This window comes from Nycticebus coucang, chromosome 6, assembly GCF_027406575.1.
Source record: "Nycticebus coucang isolate mNycCou1 chromosome 6, mNycCou1.pri, whole genome shotgun sequence".
In the NCBI taxonomy this organism is placed as follows: Eukaryota; Metazoa; Chordata; class Mammalia; order Primates; family Lorisidae; genus Nycticebus; species Nycticebus coucang.
Genome location: NC_069785.1, coordinates 123,243,526 through 123,259,730, shown reverse-complemented (window position 1 = coordinate 123,259,730; position 16,205 = coordinate 123,243,526). Strand labels below are relative to the sequence as shown.

Sequence of the window (16,205 nt, the reverse complement as noted above, 5' to 3'; positions counted from 1 at the left end):
ATCAGGAACAGACTCTTGAGCCATTCTGTTTGAAATATTAAAGGAAGGCTCAGTGCCTGTAGCTCAGCAGCTAGGTAGCCGGCCACATGCACCGGGGCTGGCGCGTTCAAACCCGGCCCAGGCCTGCCAAACAACAATGATAACTGCAACAAAAAATATAGCTGGGCGTTTGTGGTGGGCGCCTATAGTCCCAGCTACTTGGGAGGCTGAGGCAAGAGAATTGCTTAAGCCCAAGAGAGCTGCTGTGAGCTATTAATGCCGTAGCACTCTACGGAGGGCAACATTGGGAGACACTGTCTCAAAAAAAAAAAAAGAAAGAAATGACAGCCCTCTAAGGTTGGCAGTCTTGGGACCACCCAAGGAATTGGCCACAGAGACGTGGCCCTATGTTCCCAGCCCCTTAGGTTATCAGTCCCCCAGCCCCACCCCCATGACTCTGAGGGAGGTGTCTGAGCCGTGGGCACCAGCTGAGACTGAGAAACAGCAGAGGCAAAAGGCTCAGCGCCTGTAGCTCAAGCAGCTAAGGCGCCAGCCACGTACACCAGAGCTGGCAGGTTCTAATCCAGCCCGCGGGCCTGCCAAACAACAATAACAACTACAACCAAAAACAAGCCGGGTGTTGTGGCGGGCACCTGTAGCCCCAGCTCCTTGGGAGGCTGAGGCAAGAGAATTGCTTAAGCTCAGGAGTTGGAGGTTGCTGTGAGCTGTGATGCCATAGCACTCTACCCAGGGCGACAGCTTGAGGCTCTGTCTCAAAAAAAAAAAGAAGAGGCAAAAAATAGTAATAGTGGGGGGCGGCGCCTGTGGCTCAGTTGGTAAAGCGCCGGCCCCATATACCGAGGGTGGCGGGTTCAAACCCGGCCCCAGCTGAATTGCAACCAAAAAATAGCCGGGCGTTGTGGCAGGCGCCTGTGGTCCCAGCTACTCGGGAGACTGAGGCAAGAGAATCGCTTAAGCCCAGGAGTTGGAGGTTGCTGTGAGCTGTGTGAGGCCACGGCACTCTACCCAGGGCCATAAAGTGAGACTCTGTCTCTACAAAAAAACAAAAAATAGTAATAGTGGGGAGGATGACCACTGTACCTGTGAGCAGGAAGGGCAAGTAGGCCACGTACAAATCAAGCACATGTCCCCTCAGGTGGCCACGCCTCAAAGTTTGGACTTTGGCTGACTTGGATGGGCAGGCAAGCCAGGCTGTGCCCAGCAAGCAGAGGTGCCTGGGCTTGCTCATTCAGCCATAGTCACTGCCACCATGCCCGGGAGGACCTGGGAGCTGTGCCTGCTACTTCTGCTGGGCCTGGGGTCGCAGGAAGCCCTACCCCCACCATGTGAGAGGTAGGGATGTGGGGAAGTCGGCTGGGGTTGGGGAGAATGGCTGGGGTCTGGTGGCCTGGAATGAGATCTCAAGCTCTAGGGGTCAGCCTTTAAGAAAGAGGGGGAAGGGAAGGAAAGGAGACGAAAAAGTGGTGAAAAGAAAATTAGGTTTCCTTGTGTGGCAGGCTCTGTCCTGGGCCCTGGAGGAAGACAGAGCTGCCTGAAGCTGGCCTACACATGGTCCAGGAGCCTACTGGACAGAGCCATCCCTCCCTTCCTTCCTCCCAGCCATCCCTTGAATTCTGAAGGTGGCTGTTCTCAGGATTGTTCTTGCAAACTTCATGCCTGAGCTCCCTAACCTGGGTATGAGGTGGGGGCCTAAAGGTCTGACCAGAGCACTCAGGTTTAAACCCTGTCCCTGCCACTCCCTGTGTGACCCAGGGCAAGTCAAACCTCTTTCCTGAGCCTCAGTTTTCATCACCAGATGACAGACATAAGTGAGCCTGTCCAGCTTCCTGGACTCTCAGGCCATTGTCTGCTCTTCACTCCACGTGGGAGCTCTCTCCACACCATCTGCTTTACCAGCTCTTGCAAGAACAGTAATAACCGAAGCTAAACAGTGATAGACGCACAATTCAAAGTAAAGTGAAGTAGGGAACTTGCTGGTGAGTGTGCCAGAGGATATGTTAGAGAGGATGAGGAGGAAAGGTGTCTCTGAGGAGACCTTTTGAGTAGAGTTATGGAAGGAACCATACCTAGGTAGAACCAAGAGAGGAGTCCGGGCATGGAAACTTCAATGCAAAGGGCCTGAAGTGCACTTCAAGGATTGGGAAGAAGGGCTATGTTATTGGAATGGAGCAGGAACAGGTTTAGGGAGTGGGGAGCTCCAGGCAAGAGGGTCCAGGGCTTGGGCTCCAGTGTTAGGAACAGAGACAGAGAGAAATGGTTCAATAGGAGATACAGGGTGGCAGTTGCACACAACCTTTATGGCCACCCTGTATTTAAAATAGATGAGTTGGCTCGACACCCGTAGCACAGTGGGTGTGGTGGCAGGTTCAAACCTGGCTTGGGCCAACTAAACAACTGCAGCCAAAAAATAGCCAGGCGTTGTGGTGGGCAACTGTAGTCCCAGCTACTTGGGAGGCTGAGGCAAGAGAATCGCTTGAGCCCAAGAGTTTGAGGTTGCTGTGAGCTGTGACGCTACGGTGCTCTACTGAGAGCAACATAGTGAGACTCTGTCTCAAAAAACAAACAAACAAATAAAATAGGTGAGTAGATGGTATTAGATCATTTGTGGAATATAAAGAGAAAAAGTGTACCTGGAATAATTAATGGGTTTGGTTCTGAGCAATTATAACGAGAATTTTAGAGAGGCTATTTAATCAAGAGTTTGGTCAAGCATTAGGTTATCGCCAAATGTATGGAAAGAGGACTGTGCTGGTGGTCCCTAAGACCAACCCCAAGTCAGCGATTCACTAGTAATCACCAGGTGATTATACCCACAGTTATGTTTTATGACAATGAAAGAAAAGGCGCCGCCCGGTGTCCAGAGTTTTTACTGAGGGTCAGTCATAGAAACATATCGAACCTGCGTGACTGACCTTAGTTACTCTGCGGTCTCCAGAGGTCAAACTGATGGTGGGTGGCCAAAGACTCCCACTTAAATCACATTATTAGCATAAAATACCTGGCATGGCCAAAGGTCCCAAGTAAGCAAAGACTTACCAGGCGGTGTTTTCCAGTAACTTAAAAGTTATCTCAGGCGGTGCCTGTGGCTCAGTGGATAGGGCGCCGGCCCCATATGCCTAGGGTGGAGGGTTCAAGCCCGGCCCCAGCCAAACTGCAACAAAAAAATAGCTGGGCGTTGTGACGGATGCCTGTAGTCCAGCTACATGGGAGGCTGAGGCAAGAGACTCGCCTAAGCCCAGGAGTTGGAGGTTGCTGTGAGCTGTGATGTCATGGCACTCCACCAAGGGTCACAAAGTGAGACTCTGTCTCTACAAAATAAAAAATGAAAAAAATAAAAAATAAAAAGTTATCTCTCAGGGGCTCGGCAGCTCCCTGGCTAGCGTGCCAGGCACATACACCAGAAATGGTGGGTTCAAATCCAGCCCAGACCCGCCAAACAACAATGACAACTGCAACAAAAAAATAGCTGGGCGTTGTAGTGGGCACCTGTAGTCCCAGCTACTTGAGAGGCTTAGGCAGGGGAATGCTTGAGCCCAAGCGTTTGAGGTTGCTGTGAGCTGTGACGCCATGACATTCTACCCAGAGTGACTTAGTGAGACTCTGTCTCAAAAAAAAAAAAAGTTATCTCTTAGGGTCAGTCACAGGCCAGAACTTTCTTTGCAATGTGCAGGGTTTGAACATAGCAGATCTGCTGAGTCAACCCTTTACTGGTAAGCCACTTGTTATATAATGAAGAATTTGGTCTTTGTCTTGGATTTCTGGAAGGTAATCTCTAAGCCTTTGGAATTTCCCCAGTGATAGGAGTGTCGCTGTTACTCATATCGGGCCTTAACAGTTTATACTAATGAAATGACTTATGGTGGGCCCCCAGGGAAGCTGTGGAACCCTTAAGTTTGTAGTCAGTTGGTCAGAAGTGCAGGTGGCCTGGGGACCCCCTGAACTTGTGGCTGGTGTCTGAAGTGAAGGCAGTCTTGCTGGGGACTATGTCCTTAACCTGCAAGTAACCTGTGTGTGGAGTCCGCACATACCCTATGATTAACGCCAGAATTAAACTATAGTATTGTAGTTGGTGTCAGAAAATGTGTGATTTGGGTGGTGCCCATAGCTCAGTGGGTAGGGCACTGGCCACATACACCCAGGCTGCCGGGTTCGAACCCTGCCCAGGCCAGCTAAAGCAACAATAACAACTGCAACAACAACAACAACAAAAAAACTAGCCGGGCGTTGTGGCGGGCGCCTGTAGTCCCAGCTACTTGGGAGGCTGAGGCAAGAGAATCGCTTGAGCCCCAGAGTCTGAGGTTGCTGTGAGCTGCAACGCCACGGCACTCTACCCAGGGCAACATTGTGAGACTCTGTCTCAAAAAAAAGAAAATGTGTGATTTACTAGAATGACCTTGACTGACTGATTTGTGCATTGAGAAGAGAAAAGCCATGAGGGCAGGGTATGAGGAACCTTGCATTTCTGGGAGGCTACCGAGCCACCCACGGTATAGAAGAGCAGTTATGCTGCTGTTGTTTCTGGGGGTAAAAGTTAGAACTTAAAGATGACACATCCGCCTTCTGAGGAATTGACTCACTGATGCATAAGGAAACGCAAATTAACAAGAAAAAAGCACAGCTGAGCTTGGTGGCTCATGCTCATAATGCCAGCACTTTGGGAGGCAGAGGTAGGAGATTCACTTGAAGTCAGGAGTTTGAGACCAGCCCAGGCAACATAGTGAGACCCTGTCTCTACAAAAAAATAACCAATTAGCTGAGCATGGTGGTGTGTGCCTGTAACCCCAGCTCCTCAGGAGGCTGAGGTGAGAGGCTCACCTGAGCCCAGGTATTCCACAGGTTGCTGTGACTTGTGATTGTGCCACTGCACTCCAAAGAGGGTAAAAGAGCAAGACCTCATCTCTGAAAAAAGGAAACAAAAGCACATATACCATCTCTATCAATTGTGATCTCTGATCCTTAACATGAGAAACCAAACCTGTTGGTGCTATCTTAATGGAGGCCACAGTTAGGAAAGCAAGGGTTGATGGGATTAGGGTGAAAGCGTGGATGAAAATTGGCACATTGGAACAGGTTTTATGTGAAATGATTGCATCTCATTTTTCCTGAATGTATTATGGGAATGAATATTATATCTGACCTGGGAACATTTCCACTTTCTAGGGTTGTAGAGCAGAAGGCATATACACCCACCCATCACGCAGTATTGATTGGACCTTCCAAATGGGACCAATAAGATTGCCCAGGTCCACACAGATCGGTAGCCTCCTGTGGAGTATAGACTAGACCTTAGAGCAAAAGGCTTAGAGCACCGACCAGCACCACAGCTAGGACTTTGGACTGGAGGATTTCCATTTGAGAGGTAATTAGTAGCTTGCTATCAGACATCATTTGTAATTGCCCCTTGACTGAAGGACGTAAGATAATCTTGAAACCTATACCTACATGTATAATACCTATACCCAGAATGTCCTAGGTGATGTCAGGGAAATGCTCTAACAGGACGGGTAGTGCCCAGAAAAGTTCCATAAGAAAATGGAAATGATCTCATTTTGGACGGCGCCTGTGGCTCAAAGGAGTAGGACGCCGACCCCATATGCCAGAGGTGGTGGGTTCAAACCCAGCCCCGGCCCAAAAAAAAAAAAAGAAAATGGAAATGGCAGTGCCTTTGGGGGAATGCAGAGTTACTCAGTGCCTTCAAGAGCAGGTAGATTTTTTTTCCCCTAGGACTGACTTTAGAATCACCCAAGGAGGGGCCAGATTCTACTGCCACTTGGACGGTGCCCTCTAAACTGCTCTCAACTGACCAACAAAGAGGTGTTTGGGGCCCTGAGTGGTGGCTCACACCTGTAATCCCAGCACCCTGGGAGGCCGAGGCAGGTGGATTGCCTGAGCTCATGGGTTCAAGACCAGCCTGAACAAGAGTGAGACCCCATCTCTAAAAAAATAGCTGGGCATTGTGGTGAGCACTTGTAGTCCAGCTACTTGGGAGGCCTCAGCCTCAAGAGAATCACTTGAGTCCAAGAGTTTGAGGTTGCTGTGAGCTGTGACGCCACAGCACTCTACCAAGTGTGACCATTCAGATGTGCAGGCTGTCATTTGACATTGCCAGGTCCCAAAAGCAGGAGTGGTCTTGGCAAATGTGTGGCTTCCCCCTTTCAGACGTCTGGTATAACCTCGCTAAGAAAGAACATTTCGGGCGGTGCCTGTGGCTCAGTCAGTGGGGTGTGGGCCCCATGTACCGAGGGTGGCAGGTTCAGACCCGGCCCCGGCCAAACTGCAACCAAGGGATAGCCGGGCCTTGTGGCGGGCGCCTGTGGTCCCAGCTGCTCGGGAGGCTGAGACAAGAGAATCGCTTAGGCCCAGGAGTTGGAGGTTGCTGTGAGCTGTGTGAGGCCACGGCACTCTACAGAGTGCCATAAAGTGAGACTCTGTCTCTACAAAAAAAAAAAAAGGACGAACATTTCTTGTTCTTGTTCCAGGCATGTATGCGATGTTGGATTTCCCTCATTGCATAACCCATTTATTCATTCCTTTACCCTCAGCTACTATTTCTCCTTCTCTCCATTTGTCATTAATTTTTACCAAGCTTTTCCACCTTTGGAAGGGACATTGGATCTGGTCACTGTGCTGATTTTGATAGAGGGTTGCCAGCAACAACACCCGTCTAGCAAGTGCCCTGCCCTTGGTTCACTCCCATTCATATAGGGTAGGGTTACAAAGGTGCGGAACTACCCTGTTTCCCCGAAAATAAGACACTGTCTTACCCCGAAAATAAGACACTGTCTTATTTTAAGGTGTGCTCCCAAAGATGCGCTAGGTCTTATTTTCAGGGGATGTCTTATCTTTCCTGTAAGTAGGTCTTATTTTCGGGGAAACAGGGTAGCAGACGATCTTGACCACAAAACATTCATCCATGACCTCAATGTAGCCAGATGGGGTGAAGACACAACCTACCCGATCAGGCCCTTAGACATAAAAGTCAATAGGCATAGTTATAATTTCTTGCTTGGAAATCATCCTTTCTTCTGACACCCACAGTTGCAGTCCTAGTCCTGGGACCACTGTATCAGGTAGGGACAAAGTCATTAAGATAACTTGGGCCAAAATTGTATAGTCATACCAGCAATGTCCTCACCCCCTCTTCCCTAGACCACCCAGAAAAGCAGAGGAATCTATGCAGTGGGAGCACTCCTCGTGCTCACAATATGTTGAGTGTGAGCACACACTTATGAAGGTGTGTAAACCAGCCCTTCTTGCTTTTATCTCCCCCATTTGCTACAACAAAGATTTTAATTGCCTGTTAACAGCTCTCTATCAAACCATTTGCTTTGAGGATGGTATGTAACACAATACGTCCATTTGCTATAATATTGCTTGGCCCACCGTTGGACACTATGGGCTATAAATTGTGTTCCTTGATCTGAAGAAATGTAACTTGGTGGTCCAATATCTTCTGTTCCCATATAACATTTTATAGCATTTTGGGCATTTGCATCTACAATCAGGTATGTAAAGCTACTTTAATGTACCCTTAGATTTCCATAGTGGTTCCCATAGGATCACGCTCCATGTTGGTATCCCTGTGACAGTTCAGTTTTTCACTGCCTGTCTACCAGCCCATTGGCCATTGCTCATGAGTCAGTGAAAACTCAAACATAGAGGCTTTTATCTTTCCATTTTTCCATCTCTGCAAGGAAAAAAGCATGCGGCTCAGTCCACTGAGCTGATCTGTTCTTACCTTCTGCAAAGGCTTTTCCATCAGTCAGCAGAGTGCGATAGCCTTCCAAACAAGATACTGTCTCCCTACCCAAGACCAAGCAGGTTTTTGCTGGTCGATCAAGAACTCTCTTCCTAGGGCCCCTCCTAGGTGGCATCAGTTCTTTAGGTGCTTCGGAAGTTGGCTCCAGGGGAAGGAGGCTGCCTGCCCCTCCAGAGTCCCCGGAGCAGGCTGGTGCTGAATAAACCATTTCTGCTTTATCAAGGAGCTCTTATGCGCATTGCCATCTTTATCCGAGAGTTTCTCTGACATTACCCAAAACGTTATGGGTATTTCAGGTTTCAGGATTATTTTGTATTCTGCAGTCATGGAGGCCGTTTCAACAAATATCTGGGAGCAAGCTGGTAATCATCTCTCCAAGGGCATCCATCCTATGCTGTGTCTGCAAATTTTCTGGTCCACAATCTCAGCAACCACCATTGAGTGTACCTCATAGGCTTGTGCTATAAGCCCTTCCGAAGGGATGGACACTGGCCTGTTGTACAGAGAACTGGTTCCCAGCAGCATTCCAGCTCCTAACATGTCACTGATTCAAGTGCTAACCTCCCCTCATCCACCACCCACCATTTCAAATTAGCAACCAATGCAGGCTCAGGTTCTTTTCTGTATGAAGACCCTGCTTCTCTCAGCCCTGGAGGTCACTCTCGCCCACAAACCTGTACCACACACAAATCACACACACACACACACACACACACACACACACAACCCTTGTGTGGTCCCAGGTAACATGTCTGACCAGTCTGCCTGACCCTGCTGCTCTTCTCTGCCCTAATGGGATGGTAGTGGTGGCCTGACCAGCTCCCATCCCCATCTTTGCAGCCAGATTTACTGCCATGGGGAGCTCCTGCACCAAGTTCAGATGGCCAGGCTCTACCAGGATGACAAGCACTTTGTGGACATGCCGCTGTCCTCAGCCCCAGGTGAGATACTTGGGGGCTCACCTTCTCCAGAACCTTCTCCCAGAAAAAGCCAAGGAGCAAGACCAGGCGGAGAGGCCCCTGTGATCAGGGCTCCTGCTGACACCTCCCTGCTGCTTGTCCTCCAGACAAAGTCCTGCAGAGCTTCAGGGAGCTGTCCCAGGCCTACAATCACAGCATCCCAAAGCAGCAGCTGCAGGTGTTTCTTAAAGAACATTTCCAGGATGTGGGGCAGGAGCTACAGTCCTGGACACCTGGAGACTGGAAAGACAGGTATGACTCCAGACAGGGAACAGGAGAGGGCCCTTCCAACAGGGCTGCCTCCCTGAACCATAGGGGATCGACCCTCTTCCAGCCCCCAGTTCCTGCAGAAGATCTCGGATACCAAGCTGCGTGTCTGGGCAGGGCAGCTGCACCAGCTCTGGAAGAAGCTGGGGAAGAAGGTATCAGTGTCCTGGGCCTGCCCAGGGCCTAGGGCTGGGAGAGAGGTATCCCTGTTTAGAGGCCCACAGTGTCCTCAGAACACAGATCGGGTTCCCTTTCCTGAGGACACAGTTTCCCCACTCCCTGGGTTCCCAAAATAAAAGCCCTCCAGAAGAATTTCTGAGGTTAGGGGAAGCACTCCTAACTCCTCATCTCCTTTAGAAGGGGTCCCCAGCCTCCCTGAGGCAAACCTAGACTGTCCTGCAACCTTCATGCTCCCCAGCTGTGCCTCTTGTCACCTGCTAAATGTTCACACCCCTGCTGGGCTCTCTCCCGCCCCCCACCCCCCAGCTCCTAGGGCCAGATCTGTCTCCAGAACAGTAAGAGCCATTGCTGTGGTCAAGGTACGCTGGTTTCTTTCCTTTGCTCTGTCCCAGGCCACATAGGACCACCCATGCTCTCTCCTCCCACTCAGCCCCCTGTGCCCTGGCAATCCCTGCCACCCCATGCTGTTCAGGGCTCCTTTGCTAACTCAGGCTGCCTTCCTCACCCAGCTCTCAAGGGCACCCGGGACAAACCTGAACCCCATTCTCTGCTCTCTCAAAATAACTGAGCCAGGCTGCCCTTTCCCACCAAAACACACGTATAGAAACAGCAGATGCCTGGGTGTAGGGGGTACCCCTGTAGTCCCAGCTACTGGGAGGCTGAGGTGGGAGGATCATTTGAGTGGTCAGGGCTTCTACACACCGAGTTGATAGCATGGGGGGATGAGGGCATCAAGGCTCTCTGCAGCTGGGCCTCGACCACATGGACCAGCAGCAGTAAAGCCAGAATTCCAGCCTAGTTGCCATGGCTGTCAGGGCCTCCATCCCCAGCCTCTACTTCCTTAACCACCCCATCCCCCTGCTGTCCTTCCTGATTCCAGATGAAGCCTGAGGTTCTCAGCCACCCTGAGCAGTTCTCACTGATCTACTCAGACCACCCCTTCATCGTGCCTGGCGGGCGCTTTGTCGAGTTCTACTACTGGTGAGAAGCCAGGGGGCCTGCAGAGTATTTGGGGCGAGGCAGGCGCCAGGGCGATGCTGAGCTGCCCTTCCCCCAGGGACTCCTACTGGGTAATGGAAGGCCTGCTCCTCTCTGAGATGGCTGAGACAGTGAAGGGCATGCTGCAGAACTTCCTGGACCTGGTGAAAACGTGAGGGGCTGGACACCTCCAGCCAGGGGCGTGGAGGACGATCAGGTGTGCCTTGGGCCTGGAGCGAGGCAGAAGGCACCTCAGCAGGTGTCCCTCTTGGCAGCTATGGGCACGTCCCCAACGGCGGGCGTGTGTACTACCTGCAGCGGAGCCAGCCCCCCCTCCTGACCCTCATGATGGCTCGCTACCTAAGTCATACCAACGACACTGCCTTCCTACAGTGCGTACCTCTGTGTTGCCCTGCAGGCCCACTCCCTGCTGCAGACCTCCCAGGGCTAGGGTAGGACAGTGTGCCTGGGCTCACGTGCTGCCTGGCTCCACCCCAGGGAGAACATTGAAACCCTAGCCTCGGAATTGGACTTCTGGACTAAGAACAGGAGTGTCTCTGTGAACTTCGGGGCAAAGAACTACATCCTGAATCGCTATTATGTCCCTTATGGGGGACCCAGGTGAGAAACTGCTCAGCCTACCCCTCCAGGTCTTACCTGCTTACTCTGGCAGGAGGGGGTGACCTTAGCCTGGTCTCTTGGACAACCCCGGCTGGGGAGGCCCAAGAGTAGCTGGGTCCAAATGGTCCAGCCTCCTAGTTGGAGCGCCTACTAGTAACAGGCTGTCCACCTGTCCTCTCTGCCAGGCCGGAGTCCTACAGCAAAGACGCAGAGTTGGCAGACACTTTGCCAGAGGGTGAGCAGCAGTGTGGTGAGGGTGGCTGCAGTGTGTTAGGCTCCAGGACCCCATTGGGGGCTGCCTCATCCTGCAGCCAGGACTGCCTGGTTCCATGCTCTGTCTTCACAGGGGACCAGGAGGCTCTGTGGGCTGAGCTCAAGGCTGGGGCAGAGTCTGGCTGGGACTTTTCTTCACGCTGGCTCATCGGGGGCCCTAACCCCAACTTGCTCAGCAGCATCCGGACAAGCAAACTGGTGCCTGTTGATCTGAATGCCTTCCTGTGCCAAGCAGAGGAGCTGATGAGCAACTTCTACGCCAGACTGGGTGAGCACTGGGTGGAAAGGGGCTGTTGAGCTTGGGTTCCTGCCTCAGCCTTGACAGTAGAACCGGAAGCAGAATCCTGGAGGAAGGGCCTTCAGCTTCCCAGCCTGCTCAAACCCTCCCCATGGGGCCAGGCACAGTGGCTCACACCTATAATCCTAGCACTCTGGGAGGCCGAGGCGGGTAGATTGCCTAACTTCACAGGTTCAAGACTAGCCTGAGACAGAGCAAGACCTCATCTCTAAAAATAGCTAGAGTTGTGGCAGGTGCCTGTAATCCCAGCTACTCACGAGGCTGAGGCAAGAGAATTACTTGAGCCCGAGAGTTTGAGGTTGCTGTGAGCTATGATGCCATAGCACTGTACTGAGGGTGTGACAAAGTGAGACTCTGTCTCAAAAAAAGAAAAAAAAAACAACACCCTCTCCCCACAGAGGCACTGGCCACTGGCACTGGTATACCACAGGATGGGACAAAGAGAGCCCACCCTAACCTTCCCACCCAGCCTCCTCCCTCTCTTACTGTGAGGGCCTTTATGGCCCACAGAATGAGGGGACCCTGGTCCACACATTCTAAATCCCTGCACGCCCTCTCCCTCAGACAGCTGCCCCTTGACCCTCAGAGTTAGGGGAATCCACACAGCCAGTGTCCTTGGACAGACAAACCTGGGAACAGGCCAATGTAGGCCCTGAGAGCAGTGCAGGGCCATTGGCTCAGGGAATTCCAGCACCTAGAGGCCTGAAATGAGGTGGGCTCCAGGTGGGCACAGCCCCTTGGTCCCCAGGATGTCTCAGACCTCGCAGAGGAACACAAACGGAAAGGGCCAAGTAGAAGGGTAAAGGTGCAGGGCGTAAAGGCAGGGCCAGGGCTGCTCAGCCTAAAGGCAGTGCTGTCCCAGGAAATGACTCCCAGGCCACGAAGTACAGAACTCTGTGGGCACAGCGCTTGGCCACCATGAATGCCCTCCTATGGGATGAGGAGAAAGGTGCCTGGTTTGACTATGACCTTGAGAATGGGAAGAAAAACCGGGAGTTTTACCCATCCAACCTCGCTCCCCTCTGGGCCGGCTGCTTCTCTGACCCTGGCATCGCAGACAAGGCTCTGAAATACCTGGAGGTGAGGCCACAGCAGGTGGGCAAGTCTGTCCCATGGAAGCAGGGTTGGCCCTCCTGTCTGAGCAGAGACCTGGTAGGTGCCAGCCCCTCCCTCCTGCTGTGCCCCTGTCTTAGCTGCTGGTCCTGCTGGGGCCACCTGGGGGCAGCTGTGAGTCAAGTAGACAGAGGCCAGGAAGGGCACATCTGGCTTCCTGCAGGGCCCAGCATCCTGGCTCCCTGTGCAGCTCCCACCCACAATCATGGTAGTGTCTGGAAACTTCTAGGACAGCCAGATCCTGACATACCAGCATGGGATCCCGACCTCTCTCCAGAAGACTGGGCAGCAGTGGGACCTCCCCAACGCCTGGGCCCCCCTACAAGACCTGGTCATCAGAGGTAGGGAAGCAGGCATGGCAGAGCATAGGGCCTTCCCCCGGCAGGTACAGGGTCAGCCTCCCTGGGGTTAGGGAAGTGTGAACGAAGGATGCAGGGGCCCTGTCCTTCCTCCCATTCCTTTGCATCTTATTCTTCACTTAGCAAACATTTATGTCCAGCCCACCTGTCCCGTGAAATCAGCCCTCTGTTCTCCCTCCAACCCTGGATTAAGGGCAGAGTGGCCCATCATTCCAGGAGGAGGTCTTGAGGCCCAGGCTCTTTCTCCGCTTCGGGAGAGAAGGCCTGGCCTCTGCTGTCCCTGGGATGGGGACTCTATAGAGAGTCAGGATCCTGCCTGGGGTGGGGGTCTAGGTCTGGCCAAGTCGCTTTCACCTCGGACACAGGAAGTGGCTTTCCAGCTGGCCCAGAATTGGATCCGAACCAACTTTGATGTCTACTCCCAGAAGTCAGCCATGTATGAGAAGGTGAGCTGGCCCTGAGACTCCTGTGTCCCATCAGGGCCTCCTCCCCAAGGGAGGTATGAGTGTCAGGCTCTGCAAGGCCCATGCCAGGACAGTGGCGGCACCCAGTGGCCACTCACTGCACGGCAAAGTGGCTTCTCCCTGGGGCCTCCCACTGTTTGCTGCCTTTAGGGTAAGGATCCTGGGGTTGGGGACAATGCCTAACCTACAGCCTGTACTCTTCTCTCCAGTATGACATCAGCAACGGTGGAAAGCCCGGTGGTGGAGGGGAGTATGAAGTTCAGGTGAGCTGGCCAATACAGGGAACTTCTAGGCTCTGCTGTCCTACAAGACTGACCACAACCCCCCAGGCCTCAGTGTGCTCACCTGTATATGGGCCCATGGGAGGCACTGACTGGTGCTCCTTGGTACCCCTGGGGCCAGGCAGGGCCAGACCCTTGGGTAGAGATCCCACAGCCCCCACCAAAGAGCTTGGGGCTTCCCTGAGACCTGGCCCCACTGGTTATACCTCTCTCCAGGAGGGGTTTGGCTGGACCAATGGAGTGGTCCTGATGCTACTGGACCGCTATGGTGACCGGCTGACCTCAGGAACCCAGCTGGCTTTCCTGGAGCCCCACTGCCTGGTTGCTGCCCTTCTGCTAAATTTCCTGTTCAGCCTGCTGCCACAGTAACAGCCCTACCACCTGCCTGCCCTCCCCAGATCCTGCCCCACTAAACCTCTATCCTAGCACCTGCCTTCTCCAGGCCTGTCCTCTGTTCAGAGCCAAGTGGGGCAGGGTCGTGACTTGAAGGTCATGGGCTGGGTATGGCTCCCTCCTGAAACCTTGAATAGGATGGAAATCCTGCTTTAGGGGAAGACCTGGCCCTACTGCCCCAAGAGCCCCAACCACACACTCAATATCACCTGGCCTTCCACACACTGACATAGTCCAAAGGCTTTATTGTTCTGCTGAAATGCTTACAAACACTGAGAAACGGCCCAGGAGACTTGGCCCAGGAGACCAAGGGCCCAGTGCTGAGGAGGAGGGTAGGAGAGGTGGGCTTAGTGTTAAGGCATGAAGTGGAGGCCAGATAGGCCTGGTCCTCCACTCTCCATTCCCATCACCTTCCAAGGCTGATGGGAGGATGATGGCACCTCAGGGCCCTTCCCTCTGCTGCTTCCCCTCCTGCTCAGGCTTTTCTGTGGGAGCATCTGAGCACCCCACTTCCCTGTCAGAAATGCAACGCTGTACAGCACCGAGGATGGCCCTTCCAGCGTCCTAACCCACCTGCATCGGTCCTCTGCTCTAGATCCTTGGGGTTCATCCCTTCTGGCTCTAAGCAAGGCACGAGTGGAAGGGAGAGGACTGGTCTGGGGGCCGGTGACACAGGCCAGGGGCAGGGAGAAAGTGTTCAATCCCTTCCCCCAGCATGAGATGCCCAAGGAGGGCTGGAGAGATGATGGCAGGTACCCTCAGATGGCCCACAGCTGCAACAGTGGGCAATTGTCCATGGTAACAAAGCAGTCCCTATGGTGACCGTGGTGATGGGTCTGCAATAAGGGGATGGGACTGGGACCTCAAGGATGACACTTGAGATCTCTAGCCCTTGAGCAAAGTAATAAAAAGTATAAAAGAAAGAAGAATAGGGGGCAGAGCGGGGTTGAGAAGTAGCCGCCTGAGCTGTTACAAGCACCCCACTGGGGATGTGGCTCTGCTCCGCTCTCAAGGCCCCTACAAAGGGGCTGAGGCAAGAGGGATCTTTGGCAGATTATGGTACCATAATTTGTCCTTTACAAAAGAGAAAACAGGCTGGGGAGGGCAGAGCAGGCTCCAGGTCAGAGCTGAGAGGCCCACTCTGATAGCTCCTCGGCCTGGCCAGCCCAGTGCAGGACCCTGAAGGGTTATTGCAAGTTCTGGGCTCTCAGGAGACAGCAAAGCCCCCTCCCCACTTTTTATCTTTCAACTGATTCTTCAGGGGGGCAGAGCCCACGAGCTCACAGGACTGAGCTCCGTAGGCAGTTATTACAAAGTCTTCTTGTACAAAAGCCCCAATGGCGTTCTGCCCTGTTCCTATGAGCCCTGAGGCCTGGCACAGGACTCTGTCTCTCAGGCAAGCAGAGCAGCAGGTGGCCAGGCATGGGTCCTGCAGCCAGCCTGAGGGTCCAGAAGGCCCATGGCTGTCAGTTCATGAACTGAGTGTAGCCCTCAGCCCCTGTGACAATGACATCCATCCAGATGCGCATGGCTTCTGCAGACGGAGCCACCATGTAGTACAGCCGGTCATGAGTCTTCACGCAGAAGGTGAGGGCTGGGTTCGGGCTCTGCCAGGGAGACAGAAAGGTCTAAGGTGTGGCTCGCCCACACCCAGGAACGTTCTCTTCCTGCCTCCCTTTCCCTTTTCCCTCCCAGGCCCCAGGAAGCCCTGGAGCATTCTCAGGCCTAGCCTATTCCTAAATAGACCCAAAGCCTAGTCCCCACCAGTCCATGTGGGCTACCATGGCAGTCCTGGGCTCTCTAAACCCCTTGGACCCTGGCAGGGCCATACCCTCCCAAAGAAGGCACTGTTCCCTGGCATCCCCAGGTTCAAAATGAGTATCAAGAGAATCACATAGGCTCAGCACCTGTAGCACAGTGCCTAGGGCGCCAGCCATATACACCAGAGCTGGTGGGTTCGAACCCAGCCTGGGCCTGCCAAACAACAATGACAACTACAACCAAAAAAAAAAAAGAAAAAATAGCCAGTCATTGTGGCAGGCACCTGTAGTCCCAGCTACTTGGGAGGCTGAGGCAAGAGAATTGCTTAAGCCCAAAAGTTGGAGGTTGCTGTGAGCTGTGATGGCACAGCACTCTACTGGGCAGCGTAGTGAAACTCTGTCTCAAAAAAAAGAGAGAATCAGACACAAAGAGCTGTTCCATTGAGGATCAGAGTTTCCTCTCAACAAAAAAAGGGGTAGATGGTAAAAGCTATAAGCAG

The 16,205-nt window shown here is 52.9% G+C and overlaps 2 protein-coding genes across 19 annotated transcripts in view; one reads left to right on the top strand and one right to left on the bottom strand.

The window, feature by feature from the left end:
• The first annotated feature begins 1,161 nt into the window (after positions 1–1,161).
• Positions 1,162–13,971, top strand: TREH (trehalase). Of its 2 annotated transcripts, XM_053593760.1 has the most exons (15): positions 1,162–1,332; positions 8,600–8,700; positions 8,826–8,970; positions 9,053–9,140; positions 10,046–10,146; positions 10,223–10,315; positions 10,419–10,535; positions 10,642–10,764; positions 10,950–10,999; positions 11,111–11,305; positions 12,198–12,415; positions 12,678–12,789; positions 13,141–13,253; positions 13,481–13,534; positions 13,769–13,971. In XM_053593760.1, exons 1-15 carry the CDS (start codon positions 1,250–1,252, stop codon positions 13,919–13,921), a joined length of 1,746 nt encoding a protein of 581 aa, XP_053449735.1. In that variant the 5' UTR covers positions 1,162–1,249; the 3' UTR covers positions 13,922–13,971. The 2 variants fall into 2 exon arrangements, with proteins under 2 accessions (XP_053449735.1, XP_053449736.1); XM_053593761.1 differs by lacking the exon at positions 10,950–10,999 and having other exon boundaries at positions 11,217–11,305.
• Positions 13,972–14,173: 202 nt separating this feature from the next.
• PHLDB1 (pleckstrin homology like domain family B member 1) overlaps positions 14,174–16,205 on the bottom strand; it is a 53,202-nt gene continuing 51,170 nt past the window's right edge. For all 17 annotated transcript variants that reach the window (XM_053593740.1, XM_053593741.1, XM_053593744.1 and 14 more), the window contains one exon: positions 14,174–15,552. In XM_053593740.1, the coding sequence (XP_053449715.1) occupies positions 15,412–15,552 (141 nt within the window). In that variant the 3' untranslated portion in view covers positions 14,174–15,411. The remainder of the gene's footprint in view (positions 15,553–16,205) is intronic.